Source organism: Malaya genurostris, chromosome 3, assembly GCF_030247185.1.
Source record: "Malaya genurostris strain Urasoe2022 chromosome 3, Malgen_1.1, whole genome shotgun sequence".
Taxonomy (NCBI): Eukaryota; Metazoa; Arthropoda; class Insecta; order Diptera; family Culicidae; genus Malaya; species Malaya genurostris.
The window spans coordinates 293,500,853-293,522,264 of NC_080572.1; the positions used below are offsets into that span (position 1 = coordinate 293,500,853).

The 21,412-nt window shown below is 37.3% G+C and overlaps 2 protein-coding genes across 3 annotated transcripts; both read left to right on the forward strand.

The window, feature by feature from the left end:
- The first annotated feature begins 50 nt into the window (after positions 1-50).
- Positions 51-11,993, forward strand: LOC131436307 (probable peroxisomal acyl-coenzyme A oxidase 1). Its single transcript, XM_058604962.1, has 9 exons — positions 51-112; positions 224-393; positions 9,647-9,809; positions 9,871-10,163; positions 10,220-10,625; positions 10,679-11,032; positions 11,099-11,513; positions 11,568-11,768; positions 11,832-11,993. The coding sequence occupies exons 2-9, from the start codon at positions 270-272 to the stop codon at positions 11,889-11,891; spliced, it is 2,016 nt and encodes a 671-aa protein (XP_058460945.1). The 5' UTR covers positions 51-112; positions 224-269; the 3' UTR covers positions 11,892-11,993.
- A 160-nt stretch (positions 11,994-12,153) lies between these two features.
- On the forward strand, positions 12,154-19,845 carry LOC131436306 (probable peroxisomal acyl-coenzyme A oxidase 1). 2 transcript variants are annotated; one of them, XM_058604960.1, is made up of 8 exons: positions 12,154-12,560; positions 17,474-17,636; positions 17,696-17,988; positions 18,048-18,453; positions 18,512-18,865; positions 18,917-19,331; positions 19,398-19,598; positions 19,655-19,845. In XM_058604960.1, the coding sequence occupies exons 1-8, from the start codon at positions 12,437-12,439 to the stop codon at positions 19,712-19,714; spliced, it is 2,016 nt and encodes a 671-aa protein (XP_058460943.1). In that variant the 5' UTR covers positions 12,154-12,436; the 3' UTR covers positions 19,715-19,845. The 2 variants fall into 2 exon arrangements, with proteins under 2 accessions (XP_058460943.1, XP_058460944.1); XM_058604961.1 differs by lacking the exon at positions 12,154-12,560 and having other exon boundaries at positions 17,490-17,640.
- The last annotated feature ends 1,567 nt before the right edge of the window (positions 19,846-21,412 follow it).

Consider the following 21,412-nt stretch of genomic DNA (forward strand, 5'->3'; position numbering starts at 1 on the left):
CGTTACCTGAGCGTGTGAGACCGACTGAGGTCATGTTTTGCCAGGCGCAAGTTTAATTCAGTCCACTGCAGTATACGTACGGAGCGTCGTTTTACTTATTCAGTTTTCTAAGGTATGTTTTGATAAGCGTACGTAAAATTGGTCTGTGAAACAAGTTGAGTTAGACAACATTTAACTGGTTTCGTGTACTTCGTGCTAGTAACCGGGAGTTTTTTTTTGCAAGACGTCTTTTTTTGAGCAGTCAATACATATAGGAAGTGTTAGAAACCATGCCCTCCGGATCAGTCAACAAAGATCTTCAGCATGAACGCAACAAATGTAGCTTCAACCAGGAAGAGTTCACCCTCTGGTGGGTCGGTGGAAGAGAGCAACTCGACGATAAGCGATCGATAGGTCAGTAAGGTAGTGTAAGAGCCGGTTAACTAATCTCACTGATATAAAATTATGCATATTCATTGTTGGTTTGCGCTTTTACGACTTACGTCTCGTACAATAATAGAATAGAGATAACATTTGGTAGCTTCTTGTCAACTAGTAAATCTGACAAATACACAAACAACTTAAAAAACTTTCTCATCGAAGCAATTCTCATTTACATTGTATTATTATGGTTATTTTTTTATATGGATTGCAAATGGTCGAACAATTCTTTTGCGGTTTTCCGTTCCAAAGTTTGATTTTTATCATACGACCGGTTAATCTTCCTATATTATCCTATTTCTAAAGTTTGTATCAATCGGGACTGACGGCAAAGGGTTGTGAATTGTTGAGAGGCTAAGATAAGCGAAACTTGTTTTCGTTTGACACTTTAGGAAGGAGTTTTGCCCCTTTCACCGGCAAAACATATAAGTGTATTGCAAACAGTAATAACTTTACGTCTGCTTAGCGGTTTATGTTGAACTATACATTTATGTTGAACTATGCATAATATACGGTGTATGTTGATCTATTCATAAATACATAAATATTGGATTCACCAATGAGGAAGAGAAAGACAACAGTGTACTTTTTCTTTCGTAATATATAGAAAACCAAAAGCGGCCCTTACACGTGACAATATTATTGTCAATCCAAAGTATTGTCAATATCGTCAATCCAATTGGCTGTATTATTTGAGTCCGCATTTTTCGAGAAATTAAGCGTTTGGAGCTTTAAATATTGCAACTGAATATTGGAACATTGAGAGAAGAGTTCATCGCACATATTATACAGTTTCGTCTCTGGAGAGAAAGTATTGGTGGATGAGCAGTGTTGATTTTTTGACAATATTTTCATCAATTCGATGAAGTTTCCACTACACGATCAAAAGTATTGTCAATACTTCTTGAATTGACAATAATATTGTCACGTGGAAGGGCCGCTAATAACTAATACAGACCGAGTCACATGCAATTTATCTTCTAAGTCACAAATTAGTTTATTTACAATAAAAAAACCTACCATTTTTATTATTAATATTAACAATTTTTTAATACTTTCGTATTATTTTTTGCAGCGTAATATTTTTCGTTGCAATTTGACAATTTTTTATTCTAGATTTGTCCACTCTTCACTTTGTTTGTTGATGATGGTTATCGTATTTTACATTTTGTTTTGAAGTTCGTCAACATGCTGAAGAATTTCTTGCAATTTACGTCTGACGTTACGCGGCAGCTTCATACAACTGAAAAAAGACGACGAATATCATCGCGTGAAATCGCTAATAAAACGTAAACTTACCTGAATTCGAATGGCATTCAACTTTTTTTAAAGCGGCCCTTACACGTGACAATATTATTGTCAATCCAAAGTATTGTCAATACCGTCAATCCAATTGACTTGGTAACTTGAGTCCGCATTTTTCGAAATAATTAAGCGTTTGAAGCTTCAAATATTGCAACTGAACATTGAAACATTGAGAGAAGAGTTCATTGTACATATTTGACAGTTTCCTCTCTGGAGAAAAAGTATTGTCGGATTGATGAGCAGTTTTGATTTTTTGACAATATTTTCATCAATCCAATGAAGTTACCATTACACGATCAAAAGTATTGTCAATACTCCTTGTATTGACAATAATATTGTCTCGTGTAAGGGCTGCTTAACAAAACCTGTGAAGTGGAGATGGTGGTGGTGGTGGTGGTGGTGGTGAGCCCACATCGTCCGTATTCCTTGTTGCCAATTTTTCTCAAGTAGCGATTTGTCAGCAATGCTTTCGTTTTCCACCAGTTCATATTTCAAATTATTGTCATTCACTTTTCTCAGAGATGGCTGAACCGATTTTCACAAATTTAGATTCAAATGAGTCAAACAAACTTAGTTTGAAAGTCTTATAGTTCTATACAAAGTTCCCAAAATTTCATTTGGATCCGACTTCCGGTTCCGGAATTACAGGGTGGTATGCACCAACAATGTGAAAATAATGTCACTCACTTTTCTCGGAGATGGAAAGTTTTAAGATGCCATAAGAATACACTAAGGTCCTTTTTTATGCGGTTTTTATGCGACTTTTTTAATGCGAATTTTCAAAGTTATGCGGTTTTTTTATGCAAAGTTTCAGATTTATGCGGTTTTTTTTCAGCGGTTTTTTATGCGAAGTTTCAGAGCTATGCGTTATTTTTTATGCGAAGTTTCAGAGTTATGCGGTTTTTTATGCGATTTTTCTCAGAGTTATGCGGCTTTTTATGCGGTTTTTCATGCGGTACGTAAACTCGCCTGAAAAAAGACTTCAGTGTATTCCAATGTTCATTCGGATCAAACCCCTGGTTCCGGAGATAGGGTGCTCAGTAGGAAAACGTCAATTTAAAGAATGCTTTGTTCATAAGCTACCTCTTTATATTGGCTAGTGATTTTCTCTAGTTTGCAGACCATGAGATTCTGTAACCAAATAAACCATTGATAGTCCCATACATGACTTGCTGAATATTATCCAAGTCCGACTACCATACTACGACTACTAAACCGATTTCACCACGTCTAGGCCCATTTGAAGGCTACTGTTGAATTATGGATCTATTTGAAAGATTAAATGGCTGTCACTTCTGATTCCGGATATATGATGGCAGATATGACTTTACCGACAAAAAAGGCGTTGGTTTTTTACCGCTCAAATCTCTGAGAAGATGGTTTAGCCGATTTTAACACGCTTTAACTCGTTTGAAAGTAACTATTGAATTGTGGATTAGGTTTGAAGATCAAATGGCTGCCACTTCCGGTTCTGAAGATATAATAGTATATGTGACGTAAGCGACAAAGCTCGTTGTTTTTTTACAGCCTGATTTTCTCAGAGATGGCAGAACTAATTTTCACAAGCCTAGGCTCATTTGGAAGCTTCTATTGAATTGTGGATGAAGTTCGAAAATAAAATGATTGTCCCTTCTGGTTTTGAAGATTTAATAGTATAAATAACGTAACCGACTAACTGCACATATTCGTCGGCTGAATTTTCTCGAAGATGATTCGAATTTTGATAAACTGACGATGTCAATCAAAGGCTATAGCAGGATAAGCATGTAAAATCTGCCCCCAAAGGGAATTCATATCGTTTTACCACATTCGAAAGGTCATAGACTGTAAACAATTTTCTCAAAGTTTCAACCCTTTAACTGCCATATTGACGGAGCTAGGGTGGTTCCATTGATTTTTATTTTATTTGATTTTTGAAGAAACTACTCCTCCGAAAAATTTGAAAAAAATCAGGCATATTTAAGGCATTATGGGGATGCTTTACAATTTTTTTCAAAACTTTTGAAGATGTATTTCTTTCATAAAAAAATACTAGAAAATTTTGAAACATATTTTTTTCCTCTTCCAATTTTTGCACCACCCTGGATTTTTTAGTGATAAATAAAGAATTTTTGGACATGTTAAAATGGTATATTTTCATATTTTTTAAAAATGTGGACGACCAAAATATTTAATTTTTTCTAAAAAATAAATAACAGTCGACCATGCGTTCCCATCAAATTCTGAGAGAAGGGAACGCATGGTGCTTTATCTTAGCAGTTTCTAGTAGTAGTCGACCATGCGTTCCCATAAAGTTCTCTTAAAAGGGAAACGCATGGTGCTTTGTTCTAGTACTTTATGATGCAACTGAAGTGCAGGGCTTAGAAATCAAAGTAACGAAAAGGAGGAAATGAGTATCAACCTTTGCATAATACATACACGATCATACTCCGGGTACAACCTAGAAAGCTACAAAGCAAGAACTTACTGGTATGTGGTTCATATATGAATGGTAGTAATACATGAACGTCGCGAGTATTACACATATGAAATTCGGTTATGGCAGTCAAGAACTAGAGCGGGTTTCAGTTTTTTACGTGTTGCTGATGGATGTAAAGAAAGAATAATGAAAGAAAGAATGAAAATTTCATTACAGTGTCAAAAGTTATCATAAAGGTATGTTATCGAGGGATGTCTATAGTTTTCTGGAAAAATGTATGATAAAGATAAAGTTGGAATTTTGTGTTTGAAAACGTCAATCGAACATCTTCATGATGGTTTTCATGGTTTGTAGACTGATAGCGCTATATATTTTTATATTTATTCTAAAATTTGAACCAACAACAGATATAAAAAATAGTGATGCGTTATTTTTCGTTTTTTTTTATAACCTTTGCATAATTTCAAGTCAAGCATTTATCGACCATGTCTATTAAAAAACTTGATTCGCTGAATCGATCTCTTTAATTTTTGGGTATATTGTGTAGAAAGCTCCATTTTTTCCAGAAAATATCTGAAAATACATAATTAACTCAGTAAGTGATTTTCACTCTCAGAGGAACGCTTCCAGGTTTTTACAGGTTTAATAATTTTGTTCAAATTGCGAACGGGAAGTTCTTATAAGATAATATTATCAATCCTTGGATTGGAACGAGAGCAACAAGTATCGGAATATCGCAGCTCTGGAATAGAAGCTTTTGAAAAGGATGTTCTGCCAAGAAATTTTGGATTTAAAGCTTTATAACGAGATGACCCAATTGAGACACACAGATCACAAAAAAGCTATTCGGGCCGGTAATAAGTCTCATTTTTAAAAGCTTCCAAGTACTATATCGAGTACACTACAAATTCGACTGGATAGTTGGGAATCCAGCGCCGTTGCTGTGAATGCGTTATTGGCAATAGAACTGTTGGTTGCTGTTCACATGAGGCCGCCATTAATCACTACCTTTCCTTATGCTCGGTTTTTATCCAGAATTGTGAAACCGGCGCAAATATTGTCAGAAATGCTTAAATCAGAACAGCTACCAAGTGACGATGATAATTCTATAGAATAAACGAAAAGAATCAGAGAGAAAATGTGTGCATTGAAACAGCAATGTATTTTTATAACATTTTTATCCCATTTCCTATTTAAATGAATAATACAGTCAATAATTTTCAGAAATTTTTTCGTGACCTTTCTTACATGGAACTTCTTAATCATTTCATAAAGACAATTGAAGTTTCAATTTAATAATTGACCCTTTTGAGTCTTAGTTCTGACTCCTACTGCGTCCATTAGTTCATCCAATAGCAAAATTTTATTAAAAATGATGTGCTGATAAAAAACTCCAACAACAATCAACAACAAAATGTATAAAAATTTCAGCTTATTTTATAATTTATAGCAGTTCATCGTTTGGTACAAATAATATGATATTTCAAAAATGAGCGGAATATGCTTTATTAAACTCAAATTGTTGTGACTATATTAGTATTATATTAGGATAAGAATTCTATGTAAAAGTGATGCTACGGCGAAGAACAACTAAATGTAAATTGCCTTAAGAAATAAACGTATTTATGGAAAAACAATTATAAGAAATCGATTCCAACCTTCATCAGTGCCCACTTTTGTTTGACACCAATATAAAAAAGAAAAAATTAAATTCACTGCTGTTTCAACTCGCTATGTATTTAGTGAAATGTACAGAGCTGGCAAAAAGAAAACCGCATTGTACGAGACCCAACAGTGCAAAACGATTTGACCATTTTATGAAACATTATCGAATCATCGAATTATATACAGTCACCCGTTCTAGTTCTTGACTACCGTAACCGAACTGCATATGTTTGATACTCGCAACGTTCATATATTACTACCATTCATATATAAACCACATACCAGTAAGTTCTTGCTTTGTAGCTTTCTAGGTTGTACCCGAAGTATGATCGTGTATGTATTATGCAAAGGTTGATACTCATTTCCTTCTTTTCGTTAGTTTGATTTCTAAGCCCTGCGCTTGAGTTGCATCATAAAGTACTAGAACAAAGCACCATGCGTTTCCCTTTTAAGAGAACTTTATGGGAACGCATGGTCGACTACTACTAGAAACTGCTAAGATAAAGCACCATGCGTTTCCTTATCTCAGAATTTGATGGGAACGCATGGTCGACTGTTATTGATTTTTTAGAAAAAATTAAATATTTTGGTCGTCCAAATTTTTAAAAAATATGAAAATATACCATTTTAACATGTCCAAAAATTCTTTATTTATCACTAAAAAATCCAAGGTGGTGCAAAAATTGGAAGAGGGAAAAAATATGTTTCAAAATTTTCTAGTATTTTTAATGAAAGAAATACATCTTCAAAAATTTTGAAAAAAATTGTGAAGCATCCCCATAATGCCTTAAATATGCCTGATTTTTTTCAAATTTTTCGGAGGAGTAGTTTCTTCAAAAATCAAATAAAATAAAAATGAATAGAACCACCCTAGCTCCGTCAATATGGCAGTTAAAGGGTTGAAACTTTGAGAAAATTGTTTGCAGTCTATGACCTTTCGAATGTGGTATAACGATACGAATTACATTTGTGGGCAGATTTTACATGCTTATCCTGCTATAGCCTTTGGAAGGGGTAATGGCGAACATTTTCAGTCATTCTCAATGCAACTAAATTTCTCGGAGATGAAAGATTTAGGCTCGCTTCTAAGCGACCATTGTTTATTGATTATTATTGATGGTTATTGATAAGCTCACAATTCTAATGGCCGAGTATAGAATCTTACAAATGTTTAATGAGACTATTCAAACGGCAAGATAAAGGAACCACTGGGTTGATTAAGAAGGTTTTTTTTATGTTTGATTTACAGTAAGTTTTTAGTAATTTTTTCCACAATTTGTCTATCTAAACCATAAACTGTATTCTGTACATCCAGGAACTGGAACTGAATTTAAGAATTAAATCCGAAACCCTGGACTGGCTCCCGAATTCAGTTGCAAAATTCAGGTTCATGGATTTAATTGTACAATTTCTCGAGCTGAACTCACTTTCAAAATCCAGATTCCGATTTTACCTTCGGAAAAAATTGGTTTACTATTTTTTTCAGATAATTTTGAGTGAAATATGTCAATTAGTGTGTGTTTGGCAGCTGTTTGTTTACGACACGAAACCTATTTTACTATGAGAAAAATTTGAACAACGAGTTTGCTTGAAATTTTCTATATCAAGTGGAATTTCGGCATGGAATCATTAAAAATGTTACGGAAGTGTCGAAAATGTGAAGGAAATTGTGCTTGAAAATCGTCGTAATAGTATTAGAGAGATAGCAGAGGATCTTTGCATCTCTGATCAGAGCTAACAAAAGTCATTTCCATCGACTGAAAAATAGATGAAAATGACAAGAAATTACTGTCACTCTCAGCTTCGCTAGCAAACTATGAGAACGAAATCCATGTACAGTCAATGACATAAGCGGGACAGTGGTTTCAAAATTGTGTTTTTTCTTTCATTTGCTCTTTCAGTCATTTGCAGTTTTCAGTGAAAATCGCAGTGTCGGTGTTCAACCGAAGCTTTGAGAATCGAAAATGACAGAAAAAAGGTTTCACAACGACTTTTACCTGTTACTGCTCGAATTTGTAGTAGTTTTGGTTTCCAAAGAAGTTCTGGGATGTAATTACTCCGATTTGTTATATTTTAGTCATTTTTTAAGCCAAGCGTCACAGATTTTCAATACAGCGATGAAAGAATGAGAATTGAAATTGTGCTGTTGCTTCCTGAAGACGTTAGTTTGGTTTCGTCTTGTCATAGAGGAAAGAGTGACGTTGGCAGTTATTCTCTCTCATTTTTTTCAATGAGAAACGAAAATGCTTCGTCTCTCTTCGTTTGTTCTGGTGTCGGTAATTTACGAATGAGACAGTAAAACATTGAAAATGAGACTGTTGGAATGGTTTCTTTCATTGAGAATGCGTGACAAATTTAAGCTCTGTCTCTGATGGATCTACTCAGCACATTTTGAATACGTGGAACTGAATTTGTCGCCAAACACGAAACGAAAGTTATCGCTCAGTCACCGTATTCGCCAGATTTGGCCCCCTAGTGGCTTTTTCCGATTTCCAAAATATCCACTCTGGCGAACGCGTCATGACTCGATCGAGGACATGAAAAGTTCGCTGAAGGAATTGAAGGCAATCCCGGCCGAGGCCTATGAATAGTAAAGAAATGTACTAAAATCTAAACAAAATAATTCAATAATAATTTAATAAATTGTAAATTTTTTTTTTTTAAATTCAGTTCGGGTCAATTTTGTTCAGAAGGTAATTCTAGTAGTGAATTCTTAGCTTGAATTTCGAACTTGAATTAAGGAACTGAACTCAGTTTCAGATTCTAGTGAAATATATGGAAAATCATTCTGAAACTGAATATAGGAATAAAATCCTGAAACTGAATTAAGGAAGTAAATTCTGAGATTGAAATCAGAAAATCAATTATGATTCAGAAATCAGTTCCGAATTAGTTCAGATCTGAAATTTTGTTCCAGAATCCAGACCTTTAATATTGTCCTAGAATTCTGAAACTAAAATTCTGAATCAGGATTCTGAACACGAATTCCGAGCTTGAATGAAATCTCTAAACTTAATTCCAAAATCTAGTCAAGCAAGCAGTTCCAAAAATCTAGTTTCATATTTCTGAATTAGGATTCAGTTCCAGAATCGTAGTTTAAACTTTTGAACCTGTATTCTGAAAATTCTAAACCTCAGATTAAGTTCAGAATTCAGGTAGACTTGAGTCCAGGTTCTGATTTCAGTCCCAAAATTCAATTTTAGAATTCCAGAATCCAATCCAAATGAGGCTTTACACCACCTTTGTCTGTTGCGAACGCGACTGATACTGCCTCAAAACCGTCGTCTGAGAGCGAAAAAGGCCTTCAAGCAGAACGACTTTTCTTCAATGTTACAAAAAGTTTGAGAAAACTAAATTTTGAGTTAGTTATGGTTATCTCACACTGCTGAAAATTTAATCACAAATTGCTGATGATATTTGTGATGGAATGGAGAAAAAAATATATTGTAGCGCTTAGTACAACTCGAGATACTCACGATTAAGTTCTACCCATTTTGCCACAGGGCGAATTTTGAAAAGGAACCCCATAGTACAGTAAGACGTTTTCACGTCAAAATTCAAATGAAATTACTTTTGGTTCCGATTCCGACTTCCGATTCAGGAAATAAAGGGTGATTTGCTTTAAAATTTAAGTCGTCAAGTAACCGACGACGGTACCACTAATCTTAGGAAATCTTTTTAAGGGCTTTAAAGTACTCCAATTTATTCGTGTCAATTCATGGCCATACGAACCGTTTTGGGTTATGCTGGTCCCTGAATACCGGTGACAAATGGGGTTTGTTTTTGTTAACTCTTGTATCACCCAGAATTCCACTGAAATCGTTCATACATTCTCAGAGAACTTCTTCAAGAGCCAGCCGGATTTTCATGACAAAATACCGTTGCACTTCGCATCACATAAGGAAAAGTACGAGGAAATCATTCGCAAAGCAACGCTGATATACTCCAAGACTCGGCAGTTTCTTCAAAACCAAGGAAAATATGATGCTAAGAACTATCTGTGAGTGCACATCTATAACCTGGATCGAAATCTGTTGGTAATTTGTTTACTTTTTTTTCAGTAAATTCTGGGATTTTCTACTTGGAACCGGTCTCATCAAAGAGGGCAACCCACTGAGACTTCAGTTCGACATGTTTATCCCAGCCATCGTCGGTCATGCCAATGCCGAGCAGCAAGCAAAGTGGCTCGACAAGGCACTGAACTGCGAGATTCTTGGCACGTACGCACAGACCGAGCTCGGCCATGGAACGTTTCTACGGGGATTGGAAACTACGGCCACGTTCGATCGTGAAACCGACGAGTTCGTGTTGAACTGTCCATCGCTGACTGCTTACAAGTGGTGGCCGGGAGCTTGTAATATGCTGATAGTTTCAATGTAAAGCTTCTTACTATACGGTTAAGTTTTTCAGTGGGTCATACCGTAAATTATGCTGTTGTGATGGCGCAGCTCTACTCCAACGGAAAGTGCCACGGTGTACATCCGTTTATGGTTCAGCTACGGGACGAGGACACCCACATGCCTCTACCGGGTTTGGAGCTTGGAGAAGTCGGAGATAAAATAGGCTACAAAGGGGTCAACAACGGATATCTGGGCTTCAATAATTATAGAATTCCTCGGAATAACATGTTGATGAAAAATGCGCAACTGCTGCGTGATGGATCGTATGTGAAACCGGTGTCTTCGGTGCTGACCTATGGAACAATGGTTTTCGTACGGGTGATCATCGTCAAGGGAATGGCTTATGAATTATCTAAAGTCGCAACGATTGCCGTCAGATATTCCTGTGTTCGCAGACAGAGTCCCATCAATCCTGAGTAAGTCTTTTCTGTCTAGTTTTGAAACTGAAATGAAATTGTTTTTTTTTCAGCCAACCAGAAGTGCAAGTAATCGATCATCTGACTCAGCAAAGCAAAATACTGCCGCAGATTGCCAAGGCGATTGCTCTGAAACTGGCAGCCGACAATCTATGGCAGATGTATCTGAAAACAAGTTCGGAGTTAGATTCGGGGAACCTAAATCGTCTACCGGAATTGCATGCTCTTTCCTGCTGTTTGAAGGCCGTTTCCACCTCGGATGCTGCCAAAGGTATGGAGGTGTGCCGTTTAGCTTGCGGCGGTCACGGATATTTGTCCTGTGCAAACTTTATGACTTTTTACAGTTTGGCAACGGCCGCTTGTACGTACGAGGGAGAAAATACGGTTGTATTGCTGCAAACCGCTAGGTACATGCCAATGAATTTTTACTTCGTTTATATCAGAATCATGTTTCTTCCTTTAATTCTGAATAGATATCTAATCAAATCATGGAATCAAGCACTCAAACGACAGAAGCTGATGGGAACGGTTCAGTATTTAAGCGAATATGTTGGTAAATCCTTCAAACGACTTGCTTGGAGTGATTCAATTCCGGTCATCATCCTGGCTTTTCAAGCAATCACTGCCAATAAGCTACGGCTGGCAAGCATTCACATTGAAAATCGAAAAAAGGCTGGTAAAACTCCGGAGGAAGCTACTAACATGACCGGATTGGAACTAGTGCAGGCAGCGGAACTGCATGGACGCTGGTTTGTACTGCAATCGGCATACGATATGATAGAGAATACTTGCCAGACAGCATCCCAGGCATTTGCCAACGTTCTGAGACAGCTGTGCGCGTTGGTTGTATATGGTGAAGCCTTGCAAGTCGCAGGAGATCTGCTGAGGGTTCGTATTGTTATTGCAGTGAGGTTTGCAATTAAACGATTTCTTTATTACCAGTTTACCACTATGTCGGAGAACGACCTCGTCAAGTTGCAGCAAAAATACGAAATCCTTCTAGCTGCTTTACGCCCGAACGCTGCCGGAATCGTAGATTCATTTGAGTATCCGGATTATTCTCTGGGGTCTGCTTTGGGAGCCTACGACGGCAATGTATACGAACGACTGTTTGAGGAAGCTATGAAGAGCCCATTGAATCAGGTGACTATTTGTTATAGCTGTTTAATGCTATCTAATTACATGTTATTTTCTCTACTTGTCAAGGAACCGGTTAATAGAACCTTTGAATTGTATCTGAAACCTCTGATGAGATCAAGGCTGTGACTTAGTAATATTGTGGTGAAAGGTGCTATTGGTGCAATAAAGATATTCAGTTGTTGGTTATTCATTTGAAACAAATTATAAATAATATTTTTAAAATCGAAACCTTGAATGACTTCGCTAATTTCTTTGAATGGGCCAAGTGGATTGCGCCTTCAAGTAGCCTAGTTTGAAGACTGAGCAAAGCTCAATCAAATCAGTGTAGTAGTATTTTCTTTCTCTTTCCCTATGTAGGCAGTGTTTGTTTACGAGCTGGTGCGTCTTTAATCTGCGACTTTATCAGTCATTTAGAACGGCATCATTTGTTTCGCACAATCAGTTACCTCCAGTCGTGATCTGTGATAAGTGGAGGTTAAATATTTAAGTGGCTCAGGTACAGCAGATCTGTAGTCGAAGACAGAATTTGCTAACATTGATATAATAATAACCAGTTCTTAGCGGCAATTCATTGAATTTTGCACTAGTGCTTATTTTAATTAAGTTAGTTTCAAAACATTACCGTTCATAACCGGTTCGTTGTTCTTGAATACGTCATAATAATTGGAGCTATGCCGGCAGTCGACGTAAATCAGGATCTTCAGCATGAGCGCAGCAAATGCTCTTTCAATCAGAAAGAGTTCACTCTCTGGTGGGTAGGAGGAAAAGATGAACTGGATAAGAAGAGATTTATGGGTAAGTACATATGCATACGCAGGCACCGATTCAAACGATGGTAAACTACAATTTCTATGCGGAACATTATCGACTATATGGCTATAGCATCCATGGAGATAGTTTAACCATATTGATTAGAGTTCACATCCTCAAGTTTGGGACAATTAGCCCATTCGGAATTTCTTCGGCAAGAATTGTTAAAGAGTGGTAACAACTGTGTGGGTACAAATGAATCTATAACCATCCATGCGTAGCATGCCATGACATATTGCGGTGGGTATGATTGCACCACGCCAAATGAATTACACAAGAACTGCTTTTCACAGTTCATCACGAACAACCATATAGGTAAGAAGTGTAACGCTCTAAGTGATTCCATTTTAATTGAAAGTTATAGTATTCAAAGAAAAATGTTTTCCACTGTTTCCGTAAATATGAGAATTCCTCCATTGAAAATCAGGCTTGAAAATGCATTCAATGCGCATATTTTTTGCAAGGGGCTTATAAAAAGCCTTATCAATTTTTTGGACAAACATTTACCAGCATGATTCTTTAATGAATTGCACGATTTTATCAAATGATAAACTCTTATCAAAATACATTTCAAGACTCAGAATAACTCTACTCGTAATCGTGGGGGGCAAAATACGATCTGTCTGCGTTCAAGCAATCTGTCGAAGGCAACAACTTTAGGAGAAGATTAAGCTCTTTTTCCATCACTTTGATCAAAATCAGGCATATGCGAATATTTCAATTTGGAAAATTATCTCGATGACGTAAATTCAAGTATGCCGTAATTTCTTCGGTGATGACACAATATTACATCTACTAACATGTAAATATAAATTTTGCGTCTGTATCGATGTAAACTTCAGTTTAATTAACTGCGAAAGTAATGATATGACTTATCTTTACATGCTATGTATTGTGAATGTAAGTGAATCGCGATGCTCCTTTTATGTGCATCTAAGAAGATGCAACATTTTTTAAGTGTGTAGAAGCAAAATTATAGCTAACGTTTCAGTCAGGCAGGTTGTTGCTAGGCAGCAAGACAAAAAGTGCCATAAAACGATTTAATTGGTATGCTCTGATCTCGTGTCATCCAAGCTCGGATGAAATTTTATGTTATGTCGATTCGCCTGAAAAAAAGTCGGGTGGGTAATGTCAGAGACATAACTGGATGTCGTGAATACGAAAACAACTGACATGTTCCTTAACACTTCCGAATATCAATTAGTTGATCAATTGGATGAATTATGCAAGCATTCCCCTTTTCCACATTTTTCGCAAAAACAAAGAAGGCTTCACTTGATCTAGATTACTGTGAATTTCACACAGCGAAAAGTGCAAAAATCAAATCAAACAGTTCTAGATTTGCACTAAACTGAGGATATTTTCCTTCGATTTGCGAACAACAAATCCTAATAGTTCTTTAGAAAACTTTTAGAGCCATTAGAACGGCTGATTTAGTGTAATGCTCTCCACCGTTGCTTTTTCATCCATGCAAATGACTGGCAGCTGTGACGTAATCGCTCTTGTTGAAAGCGAAACTAGCTTTGCAAACGGCACAAAATACATCTGCTCGCATTGGCGATAGAATCCAAACTGATTAAATTTTTGGTAGGAGCTTTCTTTTACGTGATTTCGTTTGTAGCTTTTTCACTAATGGGCGGTACTAACGGCTATAAAAAGAATTTTAATGTCGATTATTTCATTTCGGATTTGCATAATTTATTGAAAGCAACTATCAATATGCTGTAGGGATTCGTCTCTAGCATTCAGAAGGACCAAATTGAGGAACTCACTACGATATTCATCACTTTTCGGAACATTTTGTCGTGAATACGACTTACTTTACTATGGGGTGCCTTTTCAAAATTAGCCATATGGAAGAATGGGCAGAACTTAATCGTGAATATCTCGACTTGTATTAACGGCAGCAACATAATTCTTTCACAATTTCATAAAAAATATGATCAGGAAATTTAGGATAATATTTTGAACAGTGTGAGATAACCACAACCAACTCAAATATTAAGTTTTCTCAAATTTTGAGAACAACGCGGAAAACTCTTTACTTTTGCTTGGCTTTTTCGCGCAAGGACGACGATTTAGAGGTAGTCAGACACATATCTTCAACTGACTGCGTATAAAAGGGGAACCGTGGTCGAAATTCGATCATGATATGATGCGAAAAAAAAAAATAAATATTATGATTAAACATTAGTATGTAAAACAAGAGTAACTAAAACACCTAATATTAATAACGAATCGTATGAACAACAAAGATGAAAGGCCAAAGGGTCAAAACACTTGTACTGTAAAATGTTGATGTAATACACAAAAATAAGATTAATAAACAGATATTTATGCATGCATGCATGCGAAATTCGATCATTTCTTCTTGAGCGTTGGATGCAAGCAGACGTCGTGAGACCAGCAGCTTCGGAGAGTGCACCTTCTGCGTGGTTAAAAACCTCAAACGCTCAGGTCGTGCTCTCATTTGGACTTCAGTCGTCAATGAAAGCAGACCTTTTGCGTGGTATAAAGCCTCAAACGCTTAGGTCGTGCTTTCATTTGGACTTCAATCGTCAGGTGGAGCAGTCGTCAATGAAAGCAGAACTTCTGTTCTTGGTTCTAAATTTAATTCTTGAACTCAGGTCCAGTTCCTTATTCTAGAATTCTATGCGGTTCTTTTTAGAACCATAATAATACTCTCAAAGAATTATGCGAAATTTTGCTTTACTGTACTTTATACAACCCTTTTTGATGGTCGAGGCGAAAAACCGTCTTCAAATTTCAGAGCTTAGCTCCGGGTTTAGAATTCAGAGCCTGTGTGCTGAACTGGATTCTGGAAAAAAATTTCGGAACTGATTTCAGTTTCGAAATTGTAGTTCTAGAACTAAAATCAAACTGAATTCTGAGTCTGTTCTAAGTTCTGAATTTAGTTCTTGAGCTCAGGTCCAGTTCCTAATTCCAGAATTCTTCAAATCGGTTCTTTTTAGAACCATAATAATACTCCTAAAGAATTATGCGAAATTTTACTTTACTGTACTCTATACGGCTTATTTTTATTATAAAGAACTATCTAGTTATTTCATTACATTTAATTGCGTTTCAGAATGTTTAATGTAACTAATCTGTAATTTAGTCTAGGCGCATCGTTTAAAATTCTAATAGTGAAAAAGGGAAAAGTTCCACAATTCACACAATCGATCAACTACCAGTTCGAATTCGGAAGTATAATGACAGTGTGTCAGTTTTATTCGTATTCACGACATCCAGTTATGTCTCTGACATTACACACCCGTACTTTTTCTCGAACAATTTGTTGTACAGCAGCAGATATTTTGTTCTCTTCCTCAGAACGCGTACTGATTGGCTGGTGTTGACATGGGTCAAATGAGATAGGTTTTTCAATAGTGTGCTATTGAAATACTTCAATGCTTTTGCTATACACGTTTAAGTTGAAAAATTTCGATTCTATTGGTAGTTAGATTATATAAATCCTTCCACAGATCACTGAGCTATAAGCTTTCAAAATACGTGAAAGGCAAACGCGCCTTATGAATTATCCTCTTTGATACTCGTTTATACCAAACATTTAAGAAAAGTTTAATTTTGAACTATTTGAGATTATGTCACACACCTGAAAATTTTATCATAAAATTGCGATGGCATGTAGCAAAACTTATCACTCTCTCAGAGGGTCAATTTTGAAAAGGCACCCCATAGTAAAGTAAGTCGTATTCACGACAACATAACGCTATAAAAATAAGTGCATGCATACAAAACTTGAACACAAGTTGGCGAAGAAAAGCTTAAATACTGAAATCTGTGTCGCAAGTATGTACAAATATATAATTGCATACATTTGGGATATTGGTGTAATTTCGTCGGCTATTTGCTTCCGCCGTTTTCCGATAGGTGGCTGTACCGGCTGAGGCTGGTCAAAATACATAGATGACAATGCCTTTAAAGTGAATGTGTACAGTGCCTAGCGAATTGTCATCGCCGTTTCAGTGGCAGTTGTTCTTGTTTTCGTATTATTCACGCTCGAAAATGTCTGTTTATGTGCCCAATTCTCGCCATTTGCGGAGAGTTTTACTTTTCTGAACGTGTCGGGAGAGGTTTCGACGTTTTAAAAATGGTGATTTCGATGTCGAAGACAAACATGGTGGTGGAAGAGAAAAAACTTTCAATGATGTATAACTAAAAGATTTGCTTGATGAAGATTCGTGCCAAACCCAAGAAGAGCTTGCCGAATCGTTGGGAGTGAGCCAGCGAGCCATTTTAAAACGCCTCAAGGCCCTGGGCTAGAAGAAAAGTGGCCACAATATCAAGAGCGACATGACAAAGTCATCCTCCAACACGACAATGCTCGGCATCACGTCGCAAAAGTGGTCAAAAAGTCCCTGGAAACGCTGAAATGGGAAGTCTTGCCCCACCCGCCGTATTCACCAGATGTCGCCCATTCTGACTTCCACCTATTCCGTTCGATGGCACACGGCCTGGCAGATCAACACTTTCAATCCTTCGAAGAGTTGGAAAAATGGATTGCTTCATGGATAGCGTTAATAGAGGACTCCTTTTTTAGAGCCGGGATCCGAAAATTGCCGGAAAAATGGGAGAAAGTTGTCGCTAGCGACGGACAATACATTGAATAATACATCTGTAAGCACTTTTTCGCAATAAAGCTTTTAATTTTGGAAAAAATGGCGGAAGCAAAGATATACACCTGATTTTTTAAATTTCATTTGTGCAAAAATTGAGTAATTTTGACGATCACTTCACATATTTGAAATGTTGAAACAGAAGATCAAGTTCCGCATAGGAATGTAGTACAAAGACTTTGTTTTATTGACTATATTGAAACCTTAGAAACATTCTACTTTAAAATGAATTTTTTTTTTGTGTTTTTCTTTTCTCAGAAAACTACTACGTCAACGAGCCGGAATTTCACGATGAAGTCCCATTGTACTACGCCTCACACAAAGAATTGTACGAACAAACGATTCGTAAAGCGACGACAATTTTCACCAAAGTAAGGAAATTTCTTCAAGAACAAGGAAAATACGATGCTAAAAATTATGTGCAAGTATTACAAAGTACATTGACCAAACAGATTGTTTGCAATCAAACACATTTTCCAGTAAATACGTTGACGCACTGCTGGGAACTGGCGTTATGAAGGATTCCAGTCCCTTGAGGCTCCACTTTGTGATGTTCATCCCAGCGATTATTGGTCAAGGGACACCGGAACAGCAGGCAAAGTGGCTCGATAAAGCACTTAACTGTGAAATACTTGGAACGTACGCTCAGACTGAACTGGGACACGGGACTTTTCTGCGTGGATTGGAAACTACGGCTACCTTCGACGAACGAACCGATGAAATCGTGCTCAACAGCCCAACATTGACTGCCTATAAATGGTGGCCGGGTTCTTGTAAATACACATTGAATATAGTAATGAGTAATGAGTTTGATAGTAACATTTATTTTCAGTGGGTCAAACCGTGAACTACTGTATTGTAATGGCTCAGTTGTACTCCAATGGTAAGTGTCATGGCGTTCATGCGTTTATGGTACAGGTTCGAGATGAGGACACTCATATGCCGCTTCCTGGTTTGGAAATTGGAGATATCGGTCATAAAATGGGTTTCAAAGGAGTCAACAATGGTTTTCTTGGTTTCAAGAACTACCGAATCCCCAGAAGCAACATGCTCATGCGCAATGCCCAACTGCAAAGGGATGGAACCTATTTGAAACCAGTTACACCGGTACTGACATACGGTACCATGGTGTTCGTGCGTGTGCTCATCGTCCGTGGAATGGCTAGCGACTTGGCCAAGTCGGCTACGATTGCAGTGAGATATTCATCTGTTCGTCGCCAGAGTGTGATTAATCCAGAGTAATTGTTTCATCATTTCGTAGAGTACCAGATGAAAATAATTTTTTTTTTCATTCAGCCAACCAGAAGTGCAAATAATTGACCACCTGACTCAACAAGGAAAACTGTTGCCGCAAATTGCCAAAGCGATCGCCCTGAAATTAACTGCCGAAAATCTATGGAAAATGTACCAGGAAACGACTTCGGAACTGAATTCGGGTAAACTGGATCGTTTGCCTGAACTTCATGCCATCGCTTGTTGTTTGAAAGCCGTCTCTACAACCGATGCTGCAAAGGGAATCGAGGTGTGTCGGTTGGCTTGCGGAGGTCACGGATATCTATCCAGTGCTAATTTCATGAGTTTCTATACCGTGGCAATGGCTGCTTCAACGTACGAGGGCGAGAACACTGTGCTATTGCTGCAGACGGCTAGGTGAGAGTTAGGATTCTTTCAATTCTATGTCAATCATATTTTCTATTTTAGGTATCTTATTAAAATGTGGAACCAAGCGTCGAAAGGAAAGAAACTGGTACCGACGGTTGAATATTTAGCTAAATTCGTTGGAAAGCCCACTAAACGACAGCCTTGGAGTGAATCAATACCGGTAATCATAGCGGCCTTTCAAACGATTACGGCTAATCGATTGAAGCAAGCAAACGCACGTATTGAGCAACGAAAACGTGGAGGATCTACGCCGGAAGAAGCCACCAATCTAACCGCATTAGAGCTGGTACGGGTTGCCGAGCTTCATGGTCGTGGATTTGTGTTGCAGTCTACCTATGAAATGGTTGAACTTGCCTGTCAGACTTGTTCTTCTGAACTGGCAACGGTGTTGCGAAATTTGTGCAAGCTAGTGGTATACGATGAAGCTTTGAAGTTTTCCGGAGACTTGTTGAGGGTATACTATTTGATAGTTACAAGCAAGGACACAAGTAAATGTTCTCAAACTCATTCACTTCAACAGTTTACAACCATTTCGGAGACGGGCCTCGTACAACTGCAGCAAAAATACGAAACCATTCTGGCCGCGATTCGTCCGAATGCTGTTGGGATTGTGGATGCTTTCGACTATCCCGATTACGTGTTGGGTTCTGCCCTCGGAGCATTCGATGGAAATGTGTATCAGCGTTTGTACGACGAAGCCCTGAAGAGCCCTTTGAATCAGGTGAATTGATTTTAAGGGATATTTTTTTCATTACTAAATAGTTTTTTTGCGTGCAGGAACCGGTAAACAAAACTTTCGAACTGTACTTGAAGCCCCTGATGCGATCGAAACTGTGATTGGAATCGGATCAGGAAATCAGAAAGATTGCACGTATTCATGTATAACGACACACTGCGTTAGTTCTACTGTGCGATGTTTTTTAATTGATTGTGATTATATTTGATTAAATTTGGTGTTTTTCTTTGAATAGTGTTTTCTTTCCAGGCTAAATTCCTTTTTTTAAATAGCGATAGTTCTCTTAAATAAGCGTTCTTTATCCACACAATAGTGAGAAGAATGTTGGGTAAACCATGATCAGAAAAAATCAGTTCAACAGCTTTTCTAAAAAAAAATCAAAGAGCAAAGAAATCACTTCCGAGATTTTCATTCATGAAACAATCATCCACAAAATTCTGAACCTCGAAGTTCACAAATGATTTTTTGTGTCAGCGAAACTCGATGACGAATTTCCACCAAAAAAAATATCGCTAAAGAAATAATAGAAAGGGAGAAGAGTCTTAAATGCTATTTCGATGCTGAATTTTCAGTACGCTTCGGTTCGACACCGAAGTGATTCGGGCAAGATTTAATTATTATATTTTCATCAGTGAAAAAATCTCTACTGAATAAATTCCCAACTGAACCGCAGTTGAAAAATAAGAACTGCGATGTTTTCGATACACGTTTGGTGGTCAATATGAACAACAATATTTTTTCCACATTTCAAACAGTGGTTATAGCGACGGAAGGCTGCTTTAAGGCCATCGTCCAAGTACCATGCGCGCGGATGGTTTTAGGAAATTTTCGATGGTTTTATGTTCACGATTAATAAAACTATTTAACCAACGTTTTAATCTCACCTCAATGCAAGACAACTGAATTCCAGATTATGCACTTAAACGATTAGGCGGAGAAAACGTCTTCTGTAACTAAGGAGGGTAAGCTTTCGGTAGATAGCACAGAATTAGAACACTTCAAGTTAGCTCTCAAAAACAGACTGAACGAGCTCTGCTCGTTACATTTATTTCTCTTCTTAATTTTCGATAGCCACTTTATGGCCGTGCTGCCAGTAAGCAGGACTATTTAGATTTGTGTTGTTTTTGAAATAATTAATATATATACATAACAGATGGAAATTTTGAAAAATTCGCCGAAACCAAAAAACATACAGACCTTTGAAAAACTTTTATCTATCTGCTTTTCAAAGGTCTGTATGTTTTTGGTTTCCGCGAATTTTTCAAAATTTCTATCGAAAATTTCCTAAAACCACCCGCGCGCATGGAACTTGGACGATGGCCTTATCAACTTGGATGGGTTGATTACACTGCATTATTTAGATTAAACCGAATAAAACGCTATTCAGAATGAATTTGATTTATAGAAGCAACGGAAGCGCAGCATTGTCAGCATGTCTCGAACACACAGTAGGCGCAGCGTTTGAATGGTGCGTAGCGGTAGCCTGCGCTCCTGTTACTTCTGCGTACGTTATTCAAGTAAAATTAGCTAATTTTTTTTACTCAGATGCATAACATGATTTATGTTTGTTTTTATTAATGTTCTTATTATCATTATAACTATCATCAATCACAGCACTTACTGCTTTTATCGAAGATATTACTCTACTCTACGAGCACTGAGCATTTTCAGAAAGGATCAGTTTTCGTTCATCGGCGAATTTATTCATCATGTATTTTGCAAAGGGTTGAGATATAACAGCTACGAAAATTAATTTCCCAAAAATTTTCTGCTCAAGAATGATATCAGATATATTCAAT

Coding starts and splice junctions, on each gene's coding strand:
- LOC131436307 (XM_058604962.1), top strand. CDS start 270: ATGCCCTCCGGATCAGTCAACAAAGATCTTCAGCATGAACGCAACAAA. Junction 9,810..9,870: donor TATGATGCTAAGAACTATCT/GTGAGTGCACAT, acceptor CTTTTTTTTCAG/TAAATTCTGGGATTTTCTAC. Junction 11,033..11,098: donor GTATTGCTGCAAACCGCTAG/GTACATGCCAAT, acceptor AATTCTGAATAG/ATATCTAATCAAATCATGGA.
- LOC131436306 (XM_058604960.1), top strand. CDS start 12,437: ATGCCGGCAGTCGACGTAAATCAGGATCTTCAGCATGAGCGCAGCAAA. Junction 17,637..17,695: donor TACGATGCTAAAAATTATGT/GCAAGTATTACA, acceptor CACATTTTCCAG/TAAATACGTTGACGCACTGC. Junction 18,866..18,916: donor CTATTGCTGCAGACGGCTAG/GTGAGAGTTAGG, acceptor TTTCTATTTTAG/GTATCTTATTAAAATGTGGA.